This window comes from Hyalella azteca, unplaced genomic scaffold (assembly GCF_000764305.2).
Source record: "Hyalella azteca isolate HAZT.00-mixed unplaced genomic scaffold, Hazt_2.0.2 contig17580, whole genome shotgun sequence".
Lineage (NCBI taxonomy): Eukaryota > Metazoa > Arthropoda > Malacostraca > Amphipoda > Hyalellidae > Hyalella > Hyalella azteca.
In genome coordinates this window covers 38,471-51,647 of record NW_025947357.1, presented here as the reverse complement: position 1 = coordinate 51,647, position 13,177 = coordinate 38,471, and the positions used below count along the sequence as shown (strand labels likewise).

The following is a 13,177-nucleotide window of genomic DNA, read 5'->3' as shown; positions in this document are numbered from 1 at the left end:
CGGTGCCTGGGACCCCCACGTGCGCGGTGCCTGGGACCCCCACGTGCGCGGTGCCTGGGACCCCCACGTGCGCGGTGCCTGGGACCCCACGTGCACGGTGCCTGGGACCCCCACGTTCGCGGTGTCTGGTTTTGTTTATGTGTTTTTAGACCTCAAGCACGTGACGGATATGGAAGGGAAGTTGTAGTCACTGTAAGCGAGTGTGAAGCGTCCATGTAATGTGGGACGTTGCTCTAGGGTGTTCGTCAGATCAGCTTACACCTTGCAGTCTTGAAATGCCAAGCCCCTTACGGACCTGATAAAAGTCCAGCAGGTATGTCCATAGGCCTATTTCTTCAGCGCCGTAACCACAATACTATACTACGCTTATCTCCACAAATACTACAACATAGTCCACCTCAAAAACGTGGTGTGTTTTTACAAGCCTCGCTCGGCGCGCTATACCCGCCCAAGCCTCAGTCTGCTCCGTGTTGACATTTTGCGAGCATCGGTGATATTCTTCTTTTCTCCAGCCTGGATTAATCTTTTGGTGATACGCAATTTTAGTTTTAAGCGCCTTTATCTATTTGCATTATTTATGTGACAACCCGAGACAATCTGCGTGGCCAACCAATTAGTTATATAATATAAAATGTAGAGATCCATAGCTAAAGCGACTATTTCGATGCTGATCATAAACATACCACTACTTGGTGGTTATTATACACAATGGCTTTCTAACCCTCACCGCTTCCGTACGAATGTCTAGCCATATTTCATGATGTCTCCCTGTTAAACGAGAATTTTGTATGTTAACGATGGCTTACCCTTTGGGGTGAGATCTAAAAAACACTTCATGGTTTAATTGATGCGTATGTATGATGCCACATTATGCCTCCTGTGCTGCTTTAATATCATTTAAAACTGGGTAGTTTTTGAATTGTTTCTTCATATGTTATAACGTGATGACGTTAACCGTAGTGATTGCAGTAATTTATTTGCAATGCAATGCTTCAAGAAAACTATCGAGATATTGCCAGTCTCCACTCGTAGACCTGGTATAAATTCGCACTTACCTCAATATGTTCGATACCCATTGATGCTTTTACGAAATGCACAGCCATCAATATCAACTGTTTATGTTTACCAACCATTGACACTAATTCCTGCCAGTTTAGTCTCGAAGTCGCCCAAATCTTATAGAAGTTATAAGTCTCCAATGCTGCCCCATCAAAACTTTCATTTGTGTAATAATCACCTCGTGCATGGTTCCATTCCTCGTTGATGAACCATCACATCCGTGTAATAATGTGTTGTTTTATCATTTGCAGTGAATTGTTGATGAATTTCACCATATCATAACTTAGCATTCAATGTCTTCAATAGGTTGAAGGACATATGCGTTGATTGTCTAAGATCAGACTAAATTAAGATAAAACGCAAACAATATGGTGCTCGTGCCTCAATTTATACTATTCGAAATTGCAGTCGATATATACTGCACAGGTAAAAATTAGTATACCCCTCATGTTTCCAACATCCGGAAACGCTAAATTCTCCGTGATATATCATGGATCATTTGTTCGCCACGCCTGCGCTCCTCTCCGTAGAATCTTCACGGGAGAATCTGAGACTGAGAGAGTCAGCTGCATTCATTGATTGAACATCTAGTCCGTTTCGTCCTTGATTACGTAAAGTTAACTTTCAAGCATAGTGGCAAAGCAGAGTTTTTTAGACTCTTCCTCAAGTTCATTTTTGAATCCCATAAGTAGACCTGCAGTAAAGTATCTTGGATACCGGAATTATCATGCATGATAAGAATTCTGTTAAAATCTTGAGTAAATGAGTAAATTAAAAATGAACTGATTCTAAAAAGTCACTGGTTTGCCACTATGCTTGCAAATAATAATTTAAAAATTATAATTTGAATTATACTTCTATGTATACGGTGCAATGGTGTATAGTGTACTGTATACCTTTAGGTACATACAAATAGTAGCTACCATGAGTAATGATCCTATCTATCATCAAACTTTCTTACCAAAACAAAACTTTTGAGCCCACTATTGACTCTGAAGTAAAGTTAGGTTTTATTTCTATGTAGCATTATGCAAGTTAAGAAAACATACATCTAAAAAATCCCTGAAAACAGTTTGAAAAGTGAGTTATTTAAAAAGTACTTTTGCTAAGGTCTGTAGCGAAAAATTTTTTTCAGTATTAAAAAATTTCACTTGCAAAAAAGTTGCACACATGTGCTGTCTTGAAACATTATTGATGAAATTTGCATGGGGCAAACGTGGTATATTCCGGCATCGTGGGTAATTCTGACACTTCTCGACTTTTTCCCTTTGTATTAAGCTTTTTCTTAGTTCCACACATTCGTTGTTGGTTGAAATAGTGACGTCATACTCATAGTCATACTCTCACAGTCTCACGGTGCAATTACATATCAATTTTAAATTACCTTGGTAATTTGAGTTTTGTGAACGCCGAACTTAAATTAGAGAAGCGGCTTGCAGTCTCTGTCAGACAACCTCCCACGCTGACAGTCTAGATAACACTACCTGCAGCAGTGCAGCTGCCAGCTGCGCAATGAAGATTGCGCTCACAGCAGTGTTCGTGTAAGCGGTATATCAATGCAAAATAGTCTTAGAGCAATAACACAGTCTTAACTTACTCATGGAACGCAAAATGACTCTAATCTTCAAGATCATTTATAAATTAATAAAAGCAACATTCTTCCTTAAACAGACACTGGTATGCACAGAAAAACTTTCGCTAATAATAATTATGACCTCTGTTACACGTATTTCTTCGTAAAATTGACCGCTTTCTGCTTTTAATTTGTAAATGTTTTGTTGACAGGTACAATTTTGAGCTGTATTGCACTTCACGATTGTTTATACAAGTTTTAAACTGAAATACTCAGTAAAATTAATAAATACTTGAAGAAAAGCCGATGTCTATTATTAAATTCATAAGAAATTATTTAAACATTACCTATGGCACGTTTCAAATTATAAAAATAGAAAAAGCCACTCTAATGACACTTCAATGTAGAAGATTATTGACACCATTTAAAACAAATAAGAGGATGCAACTCGACGATCGAGTTCTCTTAAAAAAAATTGAAAACGATTTTTCATGTGAGAATTACATTGTTCCATTACATTTTTAAATAATCTCCTTAGATTTTTTATATAATGATAGTAATTAATTAATGACTACTTCTCAATACTTATTTAGATGAGCAGTGCAGCTGCCAGCTGCGCAATGAAGATTGCGCTCACAGCAGTGTTCGTGTAAGCGGTATGTCAATGCAAAATAGTCTTAGAGCAATAACACAGTCTTAACTTACTCATGGAACGCAAAATGACTCTAATCTTCAAGATCATTTATAAATTAATAAAAGCTACATTCTTCCTTAAACAGACACTGGTATGCACAGAAAAACTTTTGCTAATAATAATTATGACCTCAGTTACACGTATTTCTTCGTAAAATTGACCGCTTTTTGCTTTTAATTTGTAAATGTTTTGTTGACAGGTACAATGGCGAGCTGTATTGCACTTCACGATTGTTTTTTTCCATATTTAAACTGAAATACTCAGTAAAATTAAAAAATACTTGAAGAAAAGCCGATGTCTATTATTAAATTCATAAGAAATTATTTAAACATTACCTATGGCACATTTCAAATTATAAAAATAGAAAAAGCCACTCTAATGGCACTTCAATGTAGAAGATTATTGACACCACTTAAAACAAATAAAAGGATGCAACTCGACGATCGAGTTCTCTTAAAAAAAATTGAAAACGATTTTTCATGTGAGAATTACATTGTTCCATTACATTTTTAAATAATCTCCTTAGATTTTTTATATAATGATAGTAATTAATTAATGACTACTTCTCAATACTTATTTAGATGTCAATAAATAGCTTTGTTTTTAATTGGCTTCTCATCTGTAAGGGGCTAAAATATAACCTTCAACGAGCTGAATGAAACCAAACGATAAAAAAATTATGACAACGCACGAAAAATGATAACGTCAATACATAATTTAGTTGTTAATTATCTCCTTGTTGTTGTAATTTGACAAACTCATGCGTGTGCAGATGGTAAAAAGTAGCATTAATTTGCTAAATGATTTCGAAGGGAACTACTTTGAAGTTCGAATAATATCGAAAAAAACTACATTTCATTGTATTAGGTCCAGATTGGTTTTGATTTAAAAAAAGTATACGTGCAACGTTTTCAGTGGAAATTCGTCTCAGAACTGTCGATTCGGTCTACTAAAATTTACCAGAATTTTCACAACATTGCCTTTCAAAGTTCTTCAAAGTTCAAATGAACCTTAAGTCAAGGATATAATTGTTGTGATAAAATTATTAAACGAGAGAATTATGAACAAATAAAAATTAGGAAGGAAAAAAACACTTGAATTGCTTAATGAGTTTTTAATTAAAATAGCAATGAGTTGTTGGGCTTAGGTTACAATTTTGTTAGGTATCTATATATTTTCACCCTATCGTTGTATGTGCCATGACTATTTAGATTGATTGACACATTATTTTGTTGCAGAATGGCAGCCGATAATCAATATACATAGGAGATAAATGTATGTTTTGAAAGCAAAAAGATTAATATATATTTAAGGCTTGCGACTGAATTTAAGGCTTTCGACCCTTTTAACGTGTGCGAAATTCTTTTAAGTGTTGTCTACCTTATTGTCCTTTGTTTATAGTCCATTACATCTATAGTCCGCGACTGGCGCGTAATTAATTCACCTAACAGTTGTGAAGTGTGTTGATTGCTAAGTGCTGTTCAGCCTGTTATTACTCCGATCTCCAGTTTTTCCTTGAATCAGTCGAATGGATTACTGATAAACTAGTCTTCATTTTCTGAGCATAGTAACTTAGTAAGTAATATTTATTCATGAATCGTGATCATTCCTGAATCCTGATTCCTTGCATAATCTACTCTCATATCTCCTGTAAATGGCTCCATCGCGTAAGTCTCATAGCAGTTCTCCCTTTATTGGCAATAATTATTGACCGATTTCTGCTTTCAGTGCACCATTCTGAAAAAAAAATTAAATTAGGATCAGTTTGTTAATGAAAAACCTAGAAACCTAGCAGGAAGCAAAAAACCTAGATCTACCTAGGTTTTTTTTTGCTTCGGAGCGCCACAGTGTGCCTGCTGGAGTGCTGGGGGCAGCACTTTGGCTAAATTCCCAAGGATTTCCTAAAAAACCACCATGCATACTCTTGTGCACCTTACTATTGCCAAAACACTAGGTCTGGGCAGTCTGGTGGGAAAATGTTGAGATCCGAAGAGAGATAGTGCTTGTCGCCCAGCAAGAACATCAAAAAATATGTCAAAGTTGATAGTTGACCTTGCTCTACCAAATAGTGATAAACTGTTTGTGTAGAAAGAATATTATGGTTTGAGACTTTTAACTAAAAGTCTGTGAATATATTGGGAATCCTTTAAGTATACTTGTATTTGCCGATTTCAAGTCGTAAATAAATTGATAGATGATTAAGTTAAGAGACAGTATAGACACATAAAAACTAATCCCGACACAGCTTGGAATTAGACATACATAGCTTGTTCCAAGCTGTGTGCAAAAATTAAAATTTTCTTAATTAAAAGCTTAATAGCTCTTAATTAAAAGCCTAAATAAGTAATGTTCAATATTCAATAGTGTTCTAATTCCAAGCTGTGTCGTATTCCAATACAGCTCACACAGCGATCGGAATTTGAACACAAGAGTGTCAGAATTATGAATTTGTAGAGTTTGAAGCGCGGCCAGAATTAGTCTCACAAAATGCTGGATTTATTCACACAGAGTTGGAATATATGGATTTGGTAGGTTTGCATTCTAAAGGCTTTTAAATAAATATGGCAACATTTTGTGATGTTTCATTGTTGCTGGCGCGTAGTGTGGTGTTTGGAGAGTGACGTAAAGCAAACAGAACTTGAGTTGTGCGTATGGCGATTTTTTATAGCCATTCATTTTTTGCTACGTCCTTAAAGTGTCTGAATATACCGCGTTTACCCTAGCTAAATCCATAAAATAGTGGCCATTCTGGCTCTACAAAATGGGGTAATAGGAGACACAACCCGGGCCCTGGGATAATGAGGAACTGCCCTAAAAACACATTTACAGTAGAAAATTTCTTAGCAAAGGGTTCAGTTGACAAAAAAAATGATTAGCAACAATGAATTTTGATCACCATCAAACGGGCCACGGGGTAATAAGGGATGGGCATGGTAAATCAGGACCATTGTCCCACCTTTCATAGAAATGTTGTACCAGCTAAACTAGTAAAAATATTGCAAAACTAAAAATAGTTGCATAAAGTTTAACATTTCTACTACCGTAAAATGGGGTTACTTTGACCGGCGGGGTAACTTTGACCACTTTTTGTTTTTTTAACAAAAACCCCCAAAACTCAAAAACGATTTGACATAGAAAAATTTTGTTACTGGCCATCAAAGGCCTAATACTGAGGCTACGTAAAACAATAGAAAGATTTAAAAAGTTTGCATATCTAATAGGGTAAAAAATTAATAATGTGACCCATGAAAAATAGCCAATATTTAAAGCCTGTTGGAGTACCCCCTCCAATTTTTTTATTTTTTTGTAAAATAACTCCAGGTTTTCATGCATTGTAGTAGAACTCTTCTAGTTACATATGCAAAAGACAAATTTTAGGAAAGTGTCATAGTTTGCAAATGGGGGGCGCCGCCCCCCCCCCCCAATGGGGGAACTTTGACCACCTAATAGCAGCTGTGATGGGGTAACATTGACTGGCTTGGAAATCAAGTTAAAATTTCCATCGGTACCTATATAACATATTTTATGTTTGATACATCTATTAATGTTTTTTTCTTTATGTTTCAGACTCTACAGAGTCTTATATATGGTAATTTTAACTTAATTCCCAAACCGGTCAATGTTACCCCGTCACGGCTGCCATTAGGTGGTCACATTTTGCCCATTGGGGGGCGGCGCCCCCCATTTGCAAACTATGACACTTTCCTAAAATTTGTCTTTTGCATATGTAACTAGAAGAGTTCTACTACAATGCACTGCAACCTGGAGTTATTTTACCAAAAAAATAAAATTGATTTTACCACCCGGTCAAAGAAACCCCAAGAGCTGGGGTAACAAAGACCATGACTTTTTTTAAAATTACATCAAAGCTATGAGAGGCAGGAGCCAGCAATTTATGGTGATTAAAGCTAGAGTATAGACTTGTATTTTGCATGTTTCAATCTAAGTTTAACTTATATAGTAAAAACATGGCATCATTTTGAAAAAAAAATGGTCAAAGTTACCCCATTTTACGGTATCTATGTACTAGGCTAGTATGTAGGTAGCATAAAGCAAGTTAGGAAATCATATTTTCACTACCTTCAAGAAATCCCTGAAAAAGTGTGAAAAATGTGGTTTTTGAAAAGTACCTTTGGAAAAAGGAAAAAGTTTTGAAAAAAAAAGAAAAAGTTTGGGAAGAAAGGAAAAAGTTTGAAAAAAGGCTGTGCTAAGGTCTGTAGCTAAAAAATGTAACATATTGAAAATTTTACTTACATTAGTTACATAAAAGTTGCACATAGGTGTTTGCTTGAAAATGTGATTGACAGAATATGCATATCTCATCCAAAAAATAGCAGCCATTTCCACAAGACATGGTAGTAATTTTTTTTAAATTAAAGGAAAACCCCAAAAAAGCAATTTTAAGAAAAACAAAAACCTGGGTAAAAAAAGCCCCAAGCAAAAAAAAAAACAAATGGCAAAAAAAAAATTTGAATAACCAAAATTAACCGGCCCAACAAAAAAAAAAATCAACTAAAGGGAACCGGGGCAAAAAATGAAAAATAAAAACTTTCCCGGTTTTATGCTCATCTTAAAGCTGACATTCTGACCTATCCAACGGTACCAAACCATCTTTGTATGTTTATTTATGCGTTTACCACAGATCACGTAAGGGTTAGGTGTTGTGGAGCTCTTCCACATTTTCTTTTGGGGGAAATTGACAGCCAGACACATAAGACTAACGTCTGTGGACTCTGCAGTTCAGTTGCCCAGTAGCTGCTATGCAGGAAGGTGCTCATGTAGTCATTCTCTGCATCTGTGACTGAATTCTAGCTCAAGTAAGGCTTTGCCTGGTATCCTTGCTCCCATAAATGTCTACATATAGTACGCCATGGCCGCCCGCGGGCACTTGGGCTTTGTTGCATTCTCCTGAACATTTGAACTTATTGTCACTGCAAACCTATCTCCTAGAGTTTTGGAGCTACAGCAATGAGAGATATACCGTTCAATTTGCAAAGAAAAGATCTAGAGATTCATTGTAGCTTTTTTTAAATTCTGCTATAGTTTTGAAAATATTTCGAAAAAAGTGAGATGGGAAAAGAGGGCAATAAAAAATGTATCAAACAATTCATGAAAAATGAGAAATAAAAAATGTATCAAACAATTTATATGAAAAATGCCCCCCAACCCATAAAAATTCGAATTTAAAAAAAAAACATCAACCAATTGAAAGATATGGTCTTTACGCATTGAATGATAAGCATCTCGACATTGTAGCTTGAAAATCCCAGGAGGAGATAGATTTTGACAGTATGGTACCACCTTTTCTGGCCATTTTCTAAATGGTAGAGGAAATGGTAGAGGAGGACAAATGGTAGAGGAGGACAAATGGTAGAGGAGGACTTCAGAGTACTGTTAGTAATGGATGAGTACACTCTGCATGGTTCAAACATTTTAAAATTAAGTTATATTATGAGTGTCCTGGATTAACCCGTTCCCAGGGTTAATTCGGGACACTTATTTTGCATCTGGCACCTTAGGAATAGCATATGAAATTTTCTTGGAAATCCCATATGGTAGCCTTTGCAAAGAGCTTTAAAATGAGCCCACACTTGTTTATGAAATGTTTCATGGTGAGAAGTTGTTAACAAAAAACGCCCAAAGCCGTCCCTTATTACGCCATTTGACAGTACATTTACCTCACTCAGCAAAAAAAATTCACTTGACAAAAAATTTGTGCATCCATCATTGGTCATCGCAAAATTGTGCATTGATTGTCACCAATAATATTGTGCACTGGGCAACATAGTATGAAAAGCAATTAACCTAAACTATGATTTTTTTTCTCTAAAAAATATGATGGATGTCACTAAAATGTTATTTTCTGTTCCAGGTATGTTTTTAATGATCTGTTTCTTGTTATAGTTTACTTGACCTAATTAAAATTGTGTAAAATTACAAGCCCAGTCCTGTAAGCGTACAGATAAAGAGGAAATGCTTAATGCTATAGGTATGGCTGCTGTTATGAAGCTTACAGTGGACAAGGTTGTTGTCAATGCTCTGCTCAATGACATGTCCATGGATACGGTAATATCACATAAATAATGCAGTAGTGTATGGATATGGTAATGTCATATCAATAAAGGAAAAACAAGTACAAATCACAGAAAATGTCATTTATTCTTCATCTACACCATCTATACAAAGGAAGAGGAGGACTTTGGAGTACTGTTAATAATGGATGAGTACACTCTGCATGCTTCAAACGTTTTAAAATTAAATTTTATTTCAATCGTCCCTAATTACCCCATTCCCAAGGGTAATTTGAAAGGCTTTTATTTTCTGTCTGGCACCTTACCAATAGCATATGACTTTTGTTTGGAGATGCCATACAATAGCCCCTGCAAAGATCTTTAAAATGAGCCAAACTCTTTAACAAAATGTTTCATAGTAAGAAGTTATGTACAAAAATGCTCAAAACAGTCCCTTATTACCCTGTTTGATGATACTTATTTGATCTTGAATTGCTTACAGATACTCTTCCTGCTTGGTTTAAGTTGGTTATTGCTGGATATCTTATTGCTTCTAGTGNCTCATGATGTGCTGACCAGCAAACTCCACTTCCCTCATCTTGCAAGCCATGCAAGAAAGAGGTTCAAGTTGAGGCTCACGAGGCCTGCACCAGCGCCTCACAGTACACTGCTGCAGTGCCTCATAAGCAGGTTGGTAGAGCTGGTTTCTCAGTACAAATAAATTGCTGAGCAATTCAAATGCTGATGATAGCTGATGATGATCAGCTCTTCTGATCTGATCTGATGATCAGCTCTTATTTTTAATACGTACATTTATCATTTGTTATGCAATTTATATTCTCAATTCTTTGTTCTCCCATCCAAAGTTCTTGACTCATTTTCTGATAAAATATCTGCCTGTTTAATCTAAGCTTGTTGTTAGTATTACATTGAAGGTTTGAAATGAACAGAACTTCTGTGCAATATGTACCTCCTCCGGTAATGTATGCTGCAATGGTGTTCATTCTTGTATACCTTGTTTTTCAGGGTTTTTTGTTCTTCTGTATAAATAAATTAGAGTTTGGTATTTCTATGTTGGAAATGGATATGAATTTATATTTTCTTTCTGTATATTTTACAGCTGAATTCTTTCTATATAAACCTCGTATCAGGTATCCAAAATGTCATTGTTCTGTAAAAGATGTATATACATCAGGCACGACTTGAGACATTTTTTGTGGACTTGCATTGACAGAAGTTCCGTGCCCTGATGTCATTTCTATTTCTATTGCCATGATGATTTTGTTTTTATAAGAAAAAATTCTAATGTAATTGATATAATTCAAGCATTTTATGTGAATTCTGTCTCCATAAAAAAGTGTAGAAGACAATGATAATTTTATCTAATATATGTTTGAACACTGCAATAATTTTATAACTTGAGTTCATTGCCTGATTTGAAAGAATTGCTCACAAGAATCTGCTCTCCGTCTCCAGGATGTCTTGCCTTGCAATGCCCAGAGCAACATTGGACAGGATGAGTGGATGGCAGTTTCTCCTGAAAACAAGATAAAAAATATTTCTGCTGCTGAGAAAAATATTTCTCCAGTGCCCAATAGAGCAGCTTTAGTCCAAGAAGTTCTCTTTGATCAGCCTGTGACTGAGTTCAAGTCTTTTGAGTCAAACTTGTCCAACAAAGACAATGGAAGATTAGCAGAGGAACTGAATAAAGTTTCCTCATCTGCTGATTCATCCCATTCTAAAGTTCCTTTTAATGCCCACCAGTTAAACAAAAATGATTTTGGATCTAAATTTAAATGCAAGTTATGCGACTATGTAACAGCTAAAAAACAAAGTCTCCACAGACACTTGTTTTCTAAACATAGGTTGGGCGAAGGATTCCACTGTAAGTTGTGTGATTATGCTGCTGACAGACAAACACAGCTCAATATGCACATGTTCTCTAAACATGGTGTAGGGAAGAGTGTAAAATGTGATCTGTGTGACTATGTTACAGTTCAAAAACAAAATTTCTGACGTCACCTGTTTGCAAAACATGGTTTGGGGCAAGGATTTAAATGTGATCTGTGTGACTATGTTACTGCTGAGATACAGAATCTCCGAAATCACTTGTATTCTAAACATGGTTTGGGGCAAGGATTCAAATGCAAGTTGTGTGATTATGCTGCTGGTAGTAAAGTTCTCCTCAGCAAGCACCTTTCCTCAAAGCATGGTTTGGGAGGCTCAAAATGCAAGCTATGTGATTATTCTGCACGTGGTAAATCTCATTTAAATGAGCACATGTTTTTTAAGCACGGTCTGGGTAAAGGATTTCAATGCAAGCTGTGTGATTATGTCAACTGCAGAAAAGATGGCCTTGATAGCCACATGTTTTATGTACATGGTTTAGGGAAAGGATTCCCATGTGAGTTTTGTGATTATGTTGCTGGTAGGAAATGTCATCTAACAATGCACCTGAAATCAAAACATGTTCTGGATTATGAAAAATCTAATAGTACAAGTAGTGCTACTATGTCTGCTGACAATCCAATCTACACTTTGTTGAGGGGGTTTGTTTGAATTCAGTTTGTGTGTAAAGGTTGCAGCTGATAAATATCAGATGAAATGTGTACTGATTTATAGCAGTTATTTGGTTGAAGTATTCCATATTGAGTTTAGTTGCAATGCCACAATCAAAATTTGAATGAGACTTGCAAACTATGCACCTTCCATGTCAAGAAATCAAGGTCTTAATGCTCTGTAATCTGGGCGGCCTTCTCATTTTGTGCCAGAATTTTTAATTTTAAATAGAATCTCATTTAGATGAGATAATGTGAGTGATGCAAATCAATTATTCTGCTCTTATAATCGGTACGTAGTTCAATACATTGAAATTTTCAAGATTATTTGAATCAAGTACTTAGTCTTTTTCATTACTCAGTTGGGGGAAGGGCCTCTCCAGTAATAAACTTCTTTGTGGCAACAATAGTAGCCTTCATTTATAAGCTACTTATTTAAGGTTGCTAGATTGAAATAACATTTACTAGGTTGAACATAGTTGAGGTTTTTGATAATGATTTCTTAATGTAAATTTTAGGCTTACATATTTGACTTTGAATTTAAGTTACCCAATCTTGAGCTAAAGATAACACCTACTCCTGGAGTTGGAAGATAATATGTCTAAGATATTGTACTGATGATAAAATACATGAGATTTCATCTCATAATAATATGCATTCAAAAATTACTTTTAGAGACCACATGTACTATGTAATTTTTTATGTTTCACATGTATTATGAATTTCTTATTTTATGTTAAAATGTTTGAATAAAAAATTATTTTATAAAATTTTTCTTCAATATTAGAAAAAAATTAAATTTGTTAAATTATTTATTCTGTCAATTGATTCATGCATTGTCTCCAACTTTATGCAAGTGTGCAAAATTTCAGATCGATTGGACCGGTAGAAGTGTGTCAAATATTGATTATAAGATTTGTAGCAGACAAACGAACAAACAACAAGAAGTAAAGTTAAGGAAAAGTGTTGTAAAAAATATGTCCTTTTTTGCTTTAATGTTCCTCAAGATCTGAGCTGGTTCATGTCATCTCCACGGACAACAGATATTGCGTCAGCCACAGTCTTGTGTTCCAAGACGAACCCAATTACCTTATCCTAGCAAACACTTGAGAGATGTTTAGGCACTTTATTTATTGATATCATTTTCTTTAAAGGAGAAGTTCATCCTTTGTTTTTAACCTCTCTACATTAAAAACAAGTGCTTGAAGGCAGTGCTTATTTTATTAAATAATATCCATGTTGTGGATTAGTGAACCCAAATGCCTTTGAGCAGGAAGTGATT

General features: G+C 35.5%; 1 protein-coding gene across 1 annotated transcript in view; it reads left to right on the top strand.

The window, feature by feature from the left end:
- LOC108668004 (zinc finger Y-chromosomal protein-like) overlaps positions 1-12,568 on the top strand; it is a 31,241-nt gene extending 18,673 nt beyond the window's left edge. Inside the window, exons 2-3 of the mRNA XM_018155126.2 lie at positions 9,917-10,027; positions 10,814-12,568. Of these exons, the coding sequence (XP_018010615.2) occupies positions 9,917-10,027; positions 10,814-11,353 (651 nt within the window). The 3' untranslated portion in view covers positions 11,354-12,568. The remainder of the gene's footprint in view (positions 1-9,916; positions 10,028-10,813) is intronic.
- Positions 12,569-13,177: the final 609 nt, after the last annotated feature.